At 41.0% G+C, this 15,354-nt stretch overlaps 1 protein-coding gene across 1 annotated transcript in view; it reads left to right on the top strand.

Annotated features, from left to right (window-relative positions):
• Positions 1 to 7,539: 7,539 nt before the first annotated feature.
• Positions 7,540 to 15,354, top strand: part of T265_07076 (hypothetical protein) — a gene marked incomplete at both ends in the record, with an annotated part of 29,635 nt that continues 21,820 nt past the window's right edge. The window contains 2 exons of the mRNA XM_009172514.1: positions 7,540 to 7,610; positions 15,198 to 15,309. Coding sequence (XP_009170778.1) covers positions 7,540 to 7,610; positions 15,198 to 15,309 — 183 coding nt within the window. The remainder of the gene's footprint in view (positions 7,611 to 15,197; positions 15,310 to 15,354) is intronic.

Consider the following 15,354-nt stretch of genomic DNA (forward strand, 5'->3'; position numbering starts at 1 on the left):
CCGCTCCCAGAGAAGCCAGACTACATCAAGGGCAACAGTCAACTCAATTCTGTTTCAATTAGTGGCTGTTAACAACTACCAGCAACCATGTACCGTGTTGGTTAATTTACTTAAGGTTCATTTCAATGGGCGGCCAAAAGCTTACACTATTCGATTGGAGCAAAGTGGTTTTCTTTCCACACTCATAACTTTCTTGTTCAGGGAACACTACAAAGAAAAATCTTGACCAATGTTGATCATTGTGAATGCGGTGTATACAGTGTGTAAAGTGTGGAAAATTCCAAGCATCAAGGACACCAGGAAACGCAGGTTATACTGCATAAAATTTTTTTCAAACTATATCGACAAGTATTCGACCTATCCCGTTCCGAGAATAGATTTTCTTTGATATCGCATCTCTCTAACAGCCGAGAAAATCCGTAGTGATCAGGCACTCAAAAAGGTTGGGGTTCGTGGTTTGGTAGAGTTGCTTTTGCTTTTCTGAATGTTAAGTCGTTAAAAGAGATTTACTCGTTTGAGAAACCAGTCAAACTCAGGAAGCATAAATCAACTAAACCCCATGCTTCATTGACCTGATGCACTGCAACAACTGTCCGCTGAGAACTTGGCGCGAGCCTAGACAATTCTGCTGAAGATGACTCAGCTTGCAGTTCTTAAACTCTGTCAGGCTAAGTCCTCGGTCCGGCAGCGCAAAGCATTGGTCGTTTTCTCCACACGAAAATGTTTACTGGTGAAATCAAAACCAAAAAGCTAGTCACCCTGTGGGTATTTTCAAAGGCACACAAGATTCAATATGTCTGAATTTATTATAGTATAAACGGCATAGAGAGTGCTGGTTGCATTCTTACCTCTTAATGATATTAAAATAGAACGTAAACTGGGTCACAGATTTCGGAATTCACTTAACCCGGTTAGCTTATGGAAGCCCGGAACATAGGTACCAGGTATCAGAAAAACTGTATAAAGACGTGAAGTTTGTAATGCTGCCGATGAGATATCCTTTCCAGCTTTTCGACCTATTTCAAAAGGTAAGTAAAATGCTTTTTTGTTAAATACGAACTCAATTTTTAGCCTTTTTTCAGATAAGTTACATGTAAGCCAAATGCATACATTTCAAGTGCAAGACATCCAAGATATCATACTAAAAATTCCTGCTCAATCCTGGTTTAGACATTCTGGTTTTTAAAAGCTCAAGGGCAATTTACAAGACTCTAATGTCATCGTTTTCGGAAAAGTTCGGTGACAGTTGGTAGATTTATTACTGGGCAACGTTTCGCTTTTGACACAAAAGCTTCGTCAGGCCAAGTGTCTAGGTTCCGAGGTTGGTCGAGATTAAAGGCGGAAGGAGAACCAATCAGCTAAGTCAAGCTAACCCTCTTTTGGGTGTCGGCCGAGGGATTTTAGTGTGTTAGAGTGGTTGAACAAGTGTTGGGTCGGTGGGGAAACCTACATGTGTTTGGGTCCAGCTTAGGGTCTAGTTCTTCTGTTTCGGTTCATTTGATGGTTCCTCTAATGTCTTCCTTAGCTTAGTCTCAAAGAGCGGAGACAATAATTCTTGTTGACGGCCATATGGTCATTTAGATTTTTTCTAAAACAAACCAAATTTTCAATGAATGGTGAAATTGAATCGGGAATACATGATGCAAACCCACCGAAGCGCACCAAGTACCAAGATTCACAAAGTACACACTCAGACATAATACTGAAATAAAGTGGATCAACTGGGACCCCGCACCAAGTCCCGCATTAGTTTGACACTTTTTGTTTAATTAGCTTATTGATTGATTTAGTTGGGATTCATTTTTATCAAGCAACAGCTAGTATTTTAACAGCGCAGCAACAGAAGTGCTTAACTGAACGTATGCTTAAGTACTTGTCTGACCAGGATAATATCACTTAGTTGTCAGCAAAAATACGTTTTGTGGTATTGCTCAGGAATGCGGAGCAAAGAAAAATGTCAAGATGCTTTAAAAAGAAATAAGTATTCAACAGTAAACTGGTGATAACAGCTGCCTAAATCGTTTCTGGCATATTGATGCTGTGAAATACAACTCTGCTGGGAGACAAAAGCGAACTCCTAAGACTCAGTGTCTGCAGCGGAACTGTACCAGTGCCAGGGATTCCATCATTTTAGCAGAACAGTTGCGAATAATGGGCTTTTACTAAAAGCAGCTGTCCATACAATAAGGGTGCTAGACAGTAGCATCGCAATTAATACAGTTAAGCTATGGGGGTTGTCACTGCTTCCTTTAAGGGTTTTTTTATGACTGCATGCCAATGCTGTGCAGCTTTTGTTTAGAAGTGTTTCATTTCGCTACATCACTTAACTCTAATACTGGGGTCCGTCTCCATCCATCTTGCCAACAGACTTCTGACCCGTGGTTACATATTTCTAGAACTTAAGTTGGAATGAACAAAAATAACCAATGGACATCCATTAGATAAATTGGAAGTAATCTGAATGCGATCAAAATAAGTCTGCAGAAGAACTGACGACATGTGCGATTTGGTCTACTTAGTATTCAACTCAGTGCAAAACTACCTCATTGCATTAATGGAACCCAGTAAACCCTCAGTTGGCGCAATGCCATAATCTTTTCTTTTATGGAGCGCTTTGACCCGATTTGTCAACCGACATGAGGGCGCCTAAAGAAATTTCACGTACCAGAATAATGGTGAAAGATTCCAGAGATGGAGTCACTTGAAGCCAATAATCGAGGGTGCACACGAGATTTTCTCATACAAAATTAACTCACGTGATTCTCCAAATAATTTCGTTTCGGAATAGCAACCTGACCCAAACTTTCTTGTTCCCTTTTTTAGCTGTGGCTTTGGAACAAATCCTGGCAGTGTAGTTCTAAAATTTGTATTCTTTTTCATCAGAGTGGTGGATAAAACTGCCTAATACCTTCAAACTACCAACCAATAGTACGTATGCCTTTTGTAAAAGCACAGCGTGAAAAGAGCTGGCATTCTTAAAAAGTTCAAATATACCTGTCAGGCGTCTCATAGAGAACATTTTGGGCTCACGGTGGGTACACTGTAAACAAGACAGCAAAATACCAATAGCTTAACTGAGCCTTTATTGGTGAAACTATGCCTTCGTGCCACGCAAGTGCGATGAGACAGATGAACATGGGTTAGTGTTTAAAATGTTGAGTGGCGAGCAAAAGGTCGTCGCAGCTGCACAAAACGTACGTCGCTACAGATAGGCAGCGACACACACTTCAACAGTAGAAAATGACCTTTTTTGCTCCGCTGCGGTCAAAGGAGATCAGTACTTACAATTCTGTAACCTGCAGATTGTTGCGCATATCAAATATGTTGCACATGTTTCCGCCTATCGCTTCGCTTACTGAAACATAAATTGCCTTCGTCTTCGAAGTGTTTTCGGTTTATCTAACGTCACCTGTATTATTCGGATAATCAAGATGTGCAGACATTTTTACCTCTAGAAAATGGCTTGTATTTGCGGCACAAGGACCATATATTTTCCTATAATTGTGGAAGACTAGTGATTTTCAGTAGATAAAAACTTCTGCCTGTGGAACTAATACTTACGTTCAGATTAGTTTCAGCTGAGCATCCAATAATACAAGAATGCAGTTTATCTAGGATTCGAACCAACTTATCCAACTTATCCAATTATCAACTCGTCCATCGAAGTTATTTTTAATATTACTGTTTCACAATCTATTTGTACGGTAAATTAAACCCAGTTCTTGGGCTCCTTCAGCCAACTTCTCTCACTTTCGCAGCTGATTTCAGCTGGACTGCGTGAAATTGTTCTGTGAGTCTTTGAAAGTTCATGCGTCCCCGTAATTTAAACTTGTTACCTCGAAAAAGTCAGGTCAAAAATTTGACGTATTTCACACCGCTTAGGTCTCGGGCAAAATTGGATCATTCGTATTTCTACATTAATTATAGCTTTCCGCACCTCATACACAACTGTCGGCCATCCGTCTGTGCTTGACTAATCACTACAGGCTCCCTTAAATCCATGATGCATTTTGTTACACCCACATATACCTAAGAGCTTCTTTGTTTCATTTTTCCGAAATTGAAATAAACGGGTACAACAGCTTATTACGCGTTCTAAATTTGTGGTGTTTTACGATTCTTGAAAGCTTATTGGTGATCAGCTAACCGTTACTGGACGGTGATATTTTCATTGTGGTACAATTTGTAACATTATAAATTCTAGCCTTTCCATGTACCAAGCGCAAATATACGACGATAGCAGCTCGAAAAATAGCAAGAGTTATGAACCGCNAAACCTCTCTAACTCATTTAGAATTTGGAGAATTGTAGTGTAGTCAGCCCGGGTGCGCGGGGACATCCTGTTAGAGGTGTCTTGTTGCTAAATGTTTTCAGTTGGTTCTAAAGTTAGCTGGGCCTAAACATTTTGGTCAGCTAACTCAACTAATGTACTTGGATCCTGAAATATGTTTTTTATGCGCAGCAAACACCACTCCTAATTGAGTCCCCGGTCTCCCAGTTGCTTCGGAGCGTGAGCACTAGAAGCACATAAATAAGCTGGCTTGTGGAGGGTCGTTTTTCGGTGTGCCCAAAATTAAGTTACCGGCACCGGCTGTCTCACAGATGTCGCAACCAGTATAGACGCACGTAGAAGTGGATCATCATTTCTGACACATTGGTTTACAGGCAGAGGAATGCTATTGGGTTGTGAGAAAGAATACGTAAGACAGGAAGGAGGCGTCGGCGGTAGCTTGTTTATAAAGGACTCGCACTGCACCCCGGCTGATGAGACTACGTGAAGACTGATATGAGTATGAGGCTGATAAGAGCACCGAGATGTGAAAAATTCCTTTAATTTTGCTGGGGTACTGATGGTCACCTAGTCCCTGACAAGCAGATGATCAGATCCTTCGTGGCTGTTGGTCTAAATGCTTAAACACAAGTTAGCAAAGTCACCACAGCCATTCTAAACCCCCAACACGACGTAATTCTTAATAACATTAAGCGGCCAGGTGTGCAAGGCACTGTGAATGTCGCACGGATGCCCTGCAGTGGAGCTCATGGCATCAAGCAGCAAAAGCGGCCGCAACGCAGGAAACTTCAGTTTTTTGTCACGGACTATCCCCGTACGAAGCGCTAGCTTTAAAACCCTTGGGAAAAAATTAGTCACTTGAAATTTCTAATAAAATCAGCTCTCGTGTGCCCTGTGTCTGCAATTTAAAAGTACTGCAGAAGAAAAAGGCTGAAGACGGTCACACATTAAAATTCCGCCGACGGGATCTCAGGACTTGCTTGTAACTGCAAGATAATCCCGTGCCCGTTTTACTACCCGCCTTATCTTGTCAGTGACCCGGCGCTCTAAACAACGCAACTCATTTCTAGGCTTTTAGGCGTAAAACATGAAGGACGGTCGAGATAATCTCCAATATAATTTCTCTCCCAGCGTTTTTTAAAGTAGTGCTGGCTACGGTTCCTACAAGTGAAAGAACTAGGCCAAAATACCACTCGAGGGATCTTCTACGCTGTACGCAACCTCAAAGAACTGCTCCAACTGCGCCACTGTTAGTTCAGATCATTTGCTATTCCCTGCAAATAAAACAACTTGGATGTTGTGCAAACATATCAATCGTGGATGAAGGTGTCGTTATGAGTCATGCGTTATCATGAAACGGGACTCAGTGCACGAGGCACATAAACTACTCAACACCGCTTTTGAATATATCAAGTTTACAATCGAACTGAAAAGACAATCGACTATCATTCTTAGACGTTACAGTGAACAGAAAGATGGATGAAACTCTGGAAACCTGCGTTTACCGAAAGGAGACTCATACAGCTCAAATACTGAACTACAACAGCAACCATCCAGTAAACCACAAAAAGAGCTGCGTCCAAACCTTGTTCAAGAGGGCTGAGACACTGCAGCACCACAGAACTGCGGAAGAAGGAAGAAAAACATCTGTTCAGAGTATTCCGGAACCATGGATACCCAAGGAATTTTATCAAGAGAATATTGGAGAAGAAGACGTTTCAACAACGGCAACAGCAAGAACAAGCCACCGGACGGGTATTCCCACCTTACATCAAGAATATATCAGAACTCGCAACCAGATTATTGGCTCAAAAATGAATCTTCGTGGCCCACAAAACGAATGCCACCCTGAGGAAATTAGCCTCTAGACCGAAGGACAACCCGGACGAAACCAAGAAGAACAGTGTGTTATACCAACTCAACTGCAACAACTGCAACAAATTCTACGTCAGACAAACTGGGAGGAGAATATGCGCACGAATAAGGGAACACATCGCGGCCGTCAGGAAGCATAACCCCTTGTCCTTGATATCCATAAACGAGGACCAAGAAGACCACAAATTCAATTTGGAAAACGCGAAAATTTTGGCATACGGAGGCACGAGACACGGAAGAAAATTTCTGGAAGCATGGTACTCCACGGTAGATTCGATCAACCGGTACATTGAACTGGACCCAATTTACGCACCCAACGTGCAAAAGACCAACATCAAAAACAAAAAAAAAAGGAATTCAAGGAGGAAAATAAATAAAGGTCACAAGCCGGTACTCGAGAGGACAAAAGTCACTCCAGCATCGACCAGATTACGATGGCAGGGGATGCCACGCTCAAAGGTCACCTAGGCATCGGCGAATGGGGACACCGGGCAATGCGGCAACCAATGGAATCGGTGGACCAAACAACTAATCATGATCAAAGGTCATTTCCTGCTAGCAGCGCGTATATTAACTCACGCGCAACACTACCCAACGCACAACCACCAACCCACCGCTACGCACTACTAAGCTCACTAATCACGCATTGATGAGGTCACTTCGATTGGTGATGGAACGTTTGCAAAGTACCTCACTTCTGCCGATCCTCTATACATAACCGCAAAATGCGAAACCAGAGTGCACAGCAATATGCCTTAGTTATACGTTTATGTGACACTGGCTTATCAAACTAGACCATACCTCACATTTATTAACCTCACCGTCCACCGGGGAACAGAATACTTTCGAAGGAAGTCGCAACACAATAGGCGCTCCTGATATTGTGATATTAATCCCGTGTTCATCTAGCCACATGCAGGATCTCTTGAATAAATTTATCGATTTCATCTGAGACAGTTTCGATGGGCTAGAACGAGTCCACTGACTTCACCATTCAGCACCTCCCCTAAATGCCTATATAGTTCTCAACTCAGAACTCGTCACAGTGCAGCGCGGCTACAAGAAGGTTAAGGTACCCTTGCACATCATTCATGTGAGTCGGTTTTCTGGTCGACAAAATGTAGACGGCTCGAGAAAATAGACGTCTAGGGGTTCCTCAAGAAATTTTAAATAGTGTTCCATGTCTGAAAAATCCAGAGAATTATTCATGAAACAACCAGGTGTGGCTTTTCTGAATCATCAAAACAGTGCTTTCTCTTTTTGGTGTGGGGTCACCAGGATAATTGTACCAGGACAGAAAGACTACTCCTTAAAGGAAATTTATGTGGGTGTACATTCTAAAAAGTTTGCAACCAACATCAACTAAAGTGAGAATGTTTGAGGCGTTGAGCAGTACCTATCTGGAAAGTTCTGGTAGGCGTACCAGTCGACCAACACGACCAAGGTATGGTACCGAGGCGTCGTTTGAGGCGTTGGGTTTTCCGCTCACATCACCAAAACTTCGTCTGACCTAACAGGGAAAATAACTTTTCAAGTATCATTATTCAAGCGCCAGACTGTTTAAAACATTGGGTGCTTAAATATCTAGTGATTTTATGCGCAAGTCGCGAATACAACTAATGAATAGATACTATACTTATCCCGGCATGTCTCACTAGGCTTCCAAATTTCAAGAGGTGTGATAGGAATGTATGTTACCGTAGCACCAGTAGAGTGCCACTGACTGTGGGGCGAATCCTTAACCAAGATTCATGTTGAGCACCATATAAGTAAGGTTGAAATTTCTATTATCACTCAGAAAATTATCGTTGCTGTGACTTCAGCCACATACTTTTGGCAGTTTCTTTGTTACTTCGTGTTCTTTGTCTCTGAAACAGGATGAGAAGTTTAATAACCGGTCGCTCTTGCAGGGATGACACTTAATAACTTCTTAAACTATCGTCTTTCGGTAAACTACACCCATTCTAAAGTTTTTCGGGTATATGCACCCATTAAAATCAATATTTGTTTATTTATGTATTCAGTCGCCAACCACTGATTGGAACCGACCTTTTGGTGTTCTTCAGTTCCCTAAATATATTTTCCACCCAGACTTATGCCGCCGACCAAAAAACCCTGCAGAGAAACTGAGCCATTACTAAATTACCAAATGGACTGTCTGCTTAATTTTCAACTCACGAAAGTCATCCTGTAATTAAAAAATGGTGCTCACAATGCTCTTGGCGATTCTGATCCACAGCTCTGTCTAGTGAGTCTTTTGGACTATACACGCATTAATTCGCTGATCCGAATTTTGTACCAGGAAAACCTTTTCTGAGGGACTTACGTCCATTGCACATTAAATGTACCGTTATGAGGCCCACTGGTTCATTCCTCCGGTTTTCATAGGTTTCAGCAAATCTTTTACACCTATCACTTTTTTGAATGCCTATTCAATAGGTCAACATATCACTGGACGTGGTCTGCATTGAGTTTTATTGTGATCAACCACGAATTTGTGAACATTAAAACGGCGCACACATCGAAACCAACTAGTGATCACTGTCAAAAATGAAAAGTAGCAAATGCATAAATACGTACAAATACTTACATACTCCAAGAAACTGCATACTGTAGACGGTTTGCCTATTTGCAGCCGTCAGATGACTAGATGCCCACGGCATTTCCAATAGTGTTGTCTGAATGCTATGGTGACTCGTGTCTGAAGAGTAAATCTCATCAATACAAAGATAAAACGAAATCAGCAGATCTATTTTTATCGCCAAAAGTGGGTGTATGTGCACGCTATACGAATCAGATAGCTTTTCCACAAGACCAAATGCCTTAATTTCGGAAGGGTACCTATAATTAAAAGGACTTTTCACCATCGTATAATTTTGTTGGAGGCCTGTTGTGAACCCCAAGTCACAAACTTATTCCACAAGCCTCCACTAAAGGCAATAACTAGCGTCTTCTCATAAAGCCGTTAAAAATGTAACTACGACAAGACTCCAGAACAATGCTGGGAACGAAATCTGTAAGAAGACGTTCTAAGAATGAAATGCAGGCATGCGTTAAGGCGACAGTGGCTCGAGGAATAAAATGAAGCCGAATTTAGCTGTGATATAACAGATAATCGCCATTTAGCTCAAGGTAACAAAAAAGTCTGACAGCTGGCTAAAGCACTTGTGGGAAAAGTAGAAGCAAGAGCGGTCGGCCTTTGGGAACTAGCTCTATGTGACGCCCCTAAAATGAAGATATTCATTTTGTTTCTGACAGAGTTGGTGTACAGAACAAAGCCACTTTTTTTAATTAGCCACCTCTCCTAAATGCCTGTCGAATCTCCTTCCCACGTTGCAGTATCTAGTATCCACATGATTTCAAGGAGTTAAACCTACAGTTGTACAATTTCATTTATGATATTCGTTTTTTGGGCTGTAGACTGTAACCTTTGGAGACTGTAGCAGACTTGTGTGTAGTACGTTTAAAATCAAGAGAATTATTCATCATGATCCCCAATATGGCATTTCGCATTGTTGGAATTCAGAATTTAAACACAGACTTCGCAAATTTCACTCTCGTGGTTGTGTTTGAAAAACTTCAAATTGCGTTGGTAGTCATCGGTGTCGTTCATTCCCTTTTGTGTGAAGAATGGGTGCGAATTAGTTGGTTAACGCTTCGCCCTGTCGGGTACGACAATATGCCGGTGCAGTTGTATCAGATACAACAATGTGTATCTAACTGTCATAAGTAGGCAACCTTGCTAGTAGTCTGAGTCGGGAAGAGTCAAGTGCCGATAAAATGGTGAGATCAGAAGGACAGCCATATTTGACAAACTTTGCCAGGTCGCATAGACAAAGTAGTCGATATCTTTCATTAGCCCGTATTTGCAATCTGGATAGAGCAGTGAACGGCCGAATGTATTTATGCCACTGATAGAAGGAATGCTTTCTAGTGAACCTCCCAGTATTTTAGGTGACGCACATGCGTCTGCCTTTGTAACCAAAAAACTGAGTTATCAGCTGGACCGTAGCATATCTGAGTAATAAATTTAGCCGTGGCCTCTGAGCTCTCAAGTATAGTTGACTAATTTTGACGCACCACTATATACCGTTGCTTTAGAAGTGAAACCTCAAATGTGTCGGTCAAAATTTGAGAATGTTGTCTTCTGCTGAATTTTGGGACACACTTTCATTAAATAATTAAAGAATGTGGGAAAATTGACGATGTAAACGTTGCACCTTCTAGAATATGCAACGCCGCTGCCCTGACTTAGAGTTTAGTCTTCATCAACTTGCACTTTTGTAGAAAGCAGGCGAGATAATTCCTCACTGGGTTGAGATCAAATGTTGCAGATGTCAGTTAACTTCGTTTTGGTAACTTGTCACGCTAAATTTTGAGTTCCAGTTAATACGTGGACAATAACGTGGGATAACTTACTTTGTTGAGGTAATCCGGTTTGTACCCAGAATTGGTTGAGCGTGCCAGGCAACAATACAAAGGTTCCCATTAACTGACTGCAACGGCTATGAATTTAGCTCCACACTAGCGGTGAAAATCTGAGCATCATTGGAACCAGCTAATTTCTTCTCGATCAAAGAGAAGTTGAATTGGAATTCCCTTTGCAAGGTTTTAGATTTCATTAGAAATCAAGATAGTTATTCCATACTGATAGTCTAACTTCTGTCTAGTGGGATCTCTTTGCGTGAAATCTTACATGACCCAGTAGCCAAGTTATTTCCATTAAGCTAATTTCCTCGTTTCTCCTCGGAGTCCGATTAGAGTACAAACCAGGTCCTCCCTTCAGTTTTTTCTCAAACTGAGAGTTGAATGGGAAACGGTATTCGAAAGCACTAAGCGGAATACCGAACGCTAGACCAGCTTCAGTCCAATCAGCAGGGCAGGCTAAATTTACCTATTCATCCAAAATACTGCACATCTTAAATTATAACACCGATGCGCTTACGTGTCAGTGCTATCCCGCTCAGGAAATTCCGGATAACGAAAAAAGATACAGTATTTTCCCCTTGCAAAAATAATCATTGAATTATCCTGGTGATGTTACTTTTTTATCATCCATCCCCGAAGTTAGTGTAATCATTATTGCGCGTGTGATAATTTCAGTAAAGCGGATCAATCCGTTCAGCCATATATCATTCAGCTTTCGCTTTTGGCCAGCAATTGGTTTCCAATTTATTTCAGCACATTCATTGCCCATCGTTTTATGACAAAAAAGTCACTGTGTTAACATACATACTACATATAAGGATACTGAAAATCTCCCGAAAAACAATGACCGATTTTGCCCTTCTTGGAGCTCACCAGGTAGGCGCAGTTCCGGAGTTTCCATCAACCTCATGTTCTGCTTGAACCCGAATTGCACGCATTTGGCGAAGTACACTCATTTTCAAACAAATTTGGCTTTGTGAAAGACTCACATTGAACCCGACTGAATCTCTCGTTTTTACTCAACTGGATGTGCTGCACTAGGCTCCTTTATGTTTCAGTCGGTACGATATTCGAGATATTGCGATACCTATGTAGACGTAATACAGCAATTATGTTATATTATCAATTCGCCAGCATCCTCAAAATTTATTTCGGCCGTCCCCTCATGTTTTTGCAATAATCGTTGAAATCATTGCGTCATGGCCTTCCAGAAATGTCACTGAGCGTACAAAAAGTCGTTTTTTTCAATTTTCGTCGGCGGAAGTATCGCTCCTCTAAACTGCCTACCTTAGTTGAAAATTGCGGTTATTCCGCTGGTAAAATGAGTTGTGTTAATACCCTTAATTTTAAATGATCAGTTGGTTGCGCCTATCAAGTGAAATTGCTCCTTAGTAAATAACCAGTGTCCCCGCTACAAGGATACTAAAAAAATTCCTGTCACAAAACTGCTCATATATTTTCCTGTTCATAGGATATTGCCTTCATCATGTCTATCCAAACGGCCCACTGACACATTCAAACTCTTCCACCTATCATTCCAGTTCACCATAGATTTTCAGAGGTGTGTTTGCCCATTCTTCCTGGGTTTGCGCCTACCCCTAAATGCCCAAGACCGCATGAAAACCGTAAAAGAAATTTCAACACCTTTTGGGTAATATTCGATCAAGAAGATATACGATAGCAGTTGAAACATGTGGTGGTCTTTTCTCACTCCACCTGTTAACTAATGTTCATTGTACACTACTTATTTGTTTTTGGTAACGGGAGGACGTTCTTGAATTTCTCAATGGGGATTCCCTTTCAAATTCACTGCATGTATAAGCGATCTATGTTGTGAATATTATATATATATTATTTTATTCACATGTACTTTGTGAATTCATTTATAAAGACACGTAATGATAATCTGAACTTTTAAGAGTGCCAGGAGATCATCACTGTGACCACCGTCGTGCAGATCTGGCTAAGTGACATTGCATATTGGGCGCAACTGCCTATCCTCGTAGTTCAGTGTGGCATGCAGATCTGGCTAAGCATATTGGGCCCAACTGCCTATCCTCGTAGTTCAGTGTGGCGTATCAGCCTGAAAGCAGATGCCGACTGACTACCCTTCCCATAATGTAATTGTACTGATGAGCTTTTAGTTTAAGTCTGAAGTGGTACCCTTGAGTCACGGGTAGCTGATCGACAGTTTGAAAAATGTGTGCTCAGAATAGAAATGCTGTCACCGTCTGGATAGTTTGTAATTCAGAATGACAGATACTTTAGAATTTATGGATCCACTGATGGTGTAAAATGATCCAAAAAGTATACATAGATGACAGAAATATAATTACTATGGTGTTCCCGTTTCAGTGGTAACTCGATTGATGTTTTTGAGGATTCGCCCCGGATTTAGCAAGAGCACCTAAAGAATATCATTAGTGGTACCTTGTTTGCCAGTTTCTATCAGCTCAACTAATCCCGTGACAAAATAACTTCTCTGCTACACCTCTGAATGAAAATCCACTTTAGAACGTACAACACAGTGACAGAATAATAAAAATAACCAAAATACTTGAAATCTACTCACTGAATACACGGGCTTACCAGCCAAAATAGAGAACTTACCGGCCGAACAAAATCGTAGCAACAGCAACAAAATTATTCAAGTAATGCATCGATGACAGAAATATAATTACTATGGTGTTCCCGTTTCAGTGGTAACTCGATTGATGTTTTTGAGGATTCGCCCCGGATTTAGAAAGAGCACCTAAAGAATATCATTAGTGGTACCTTGTTTGCCAGTTTCTATCAGCTCAACTAATCCCGTGACAAAATAACTTCTCTGCTACACCTCTGAATGAAAATCCACTTTAGAACGTACAACACAGTGACAGAATAATAAAAATAACCAAAATACTTGAAATCTACTCACTGAATACACGGGCTTACCAGCCAAAATAGAGAACTTACCGGCCGAACAAAATCGTAGCAACAGCAACAAAATTATTCAAGTAGTGAACTAAGAAGTACTCAGCCTTCCTTTTTTCGGTGTGATTGGCCGAAAGATCTTCATCACCATCAGTCTATTCCAAGTAGTCAATGCTTGATAACTCATGTTCCGGCACACATTAACTTTTCACCGAGGGACGAAAAAGTTCTTATTAGTTTAAATACTACCGTCTTGAAGCCACTCACCCAGCGCGTCAAAAATCCTAAGAAGAATTGATCCGAATTTCAAAGTGAGATGCTAGAGCGAATAATTTCTTGTTTTCTGTTCCTGTCGCACAACGAGTTGTTTCCTTACGTATACGTCGCTTCCTATGCTTTGCTTAACACTCCGTGAATTTCTAGACAATCTTTATATGATCATTGTTTTATTATAGCATGTTAATTCAATGGGCGTAGCACCAGAATTTCCTTCAAAGATCTCACTGATGTGAATGATGAACTAATCTGGAGTAGGTGCTAAATTTATATATACGTCTTCCTCCCTTACCTTCTATTACTCCAAACCACGCAGTTATTGCGCTATACATTCACTTATTCACGCATTTCAAGTCGTTCATTCGTGTTTGTATTGGCACCGTTGCATGGATCTTCTATAAAAACTGCATTGCTGCAGATGTCTTCACATTTTCAAGAGATATCATAGTTACTGCCTTGATTTTTATTGGGACTGCGTATTGTGTACTGGTTATCTAACCGCTTACTTCAGCACAGATACTCACCTGTATGATTTTGTCTACTGAATATGCATTTAGTTAATTCCCATCTGGTCTGAGTTGTCAGAACATCCTGTTCGTCAGAAGAACCACGTTTACAATTGAAAGAGACAAACTGTATTAAGTATATTCAATATACTAATGTAATGGCGTGTACTGTTGATGAGGCTTCCGATTAGTCTGTGGTTATGTCGAAGTTGCACCCCCATGCAATGAAAGTTTACGACATTTGTGGAACTGCTCCTAAGTGTTCGCTTGCAGTTGCATACGAGTCAATGAATACCCATGAAAGTTCAAGAAGACACTTGAGAATGCCCAACTTTTAAAATCTATTTGCATAAGAAATGTTCAAATTCCTGTTCAAGTATTCGTAATTGCTTATTAGGTGTTTGCTAATAAACGACTTCTCAACGAAGGGTCTTCTCCCTTTCACTGGTAGAAAGGGACATGAATAACTAGAAGCAAGACTCAGTGTCAGATGTGGTAGGCGGCATTTATCAGGTTTGTGCAGCTGCATGAAATTTCCTCGTCGAAGGAAATCTGTCGTGAGTGGTTACTGTCCAGATCGATATGTGCGCGGCCCTACTCGTTCTTCAGATGACGATACGCTTTGGGCACCTCAAGGATCATTTTCCTGAATATTCTCAGTTGGTGCTCTCTTTTACTGTTTTACGGACTGGTCAGGTAAGTTTATGATAGATAGTGATGCTAACACTTCGATATATTATACTGCCACTGTGAGTGTTTGGCTTTATTTCAGACAGCCCATCCTAGTTAATTACATTTTCCCGTGTCTTCTCTTTTACATTCATTTAAATAATGTCTATCTTTTTAACAAGCGCAAAATGGCCTTCTGTTATAAAAGGTGTAAAATTTTATCATCTCCATTTCTGTAGGTATCAGTTTATGCGCGATGTCACAGATACCCAGCTGTTAACCTTCAGGAAATTTAGTTTAGCCTACTTATCACTTACCAAACAATGGGATGCAAGTCGAGGCAGACAGGCCGTGAGTAATACTACAAACTAACAATAACCGGGTACTCTTCACGGA

This window comes from Opisthorchis viverrini, assembly GCF_000715545.1.
Source record: "Opisthorchis viverrini unplaced genomic scaffold opera_v5_156, whole genome shotgun sequence".
Taxonomy (NCBI): domain Eukaryota; kingdom Metazoa; phylum Platyhelminthes; class Trematoda; order Opisthorchiida; family Opisthorchiidae; genus Opisthorchis; species Opisthorchis viverrini.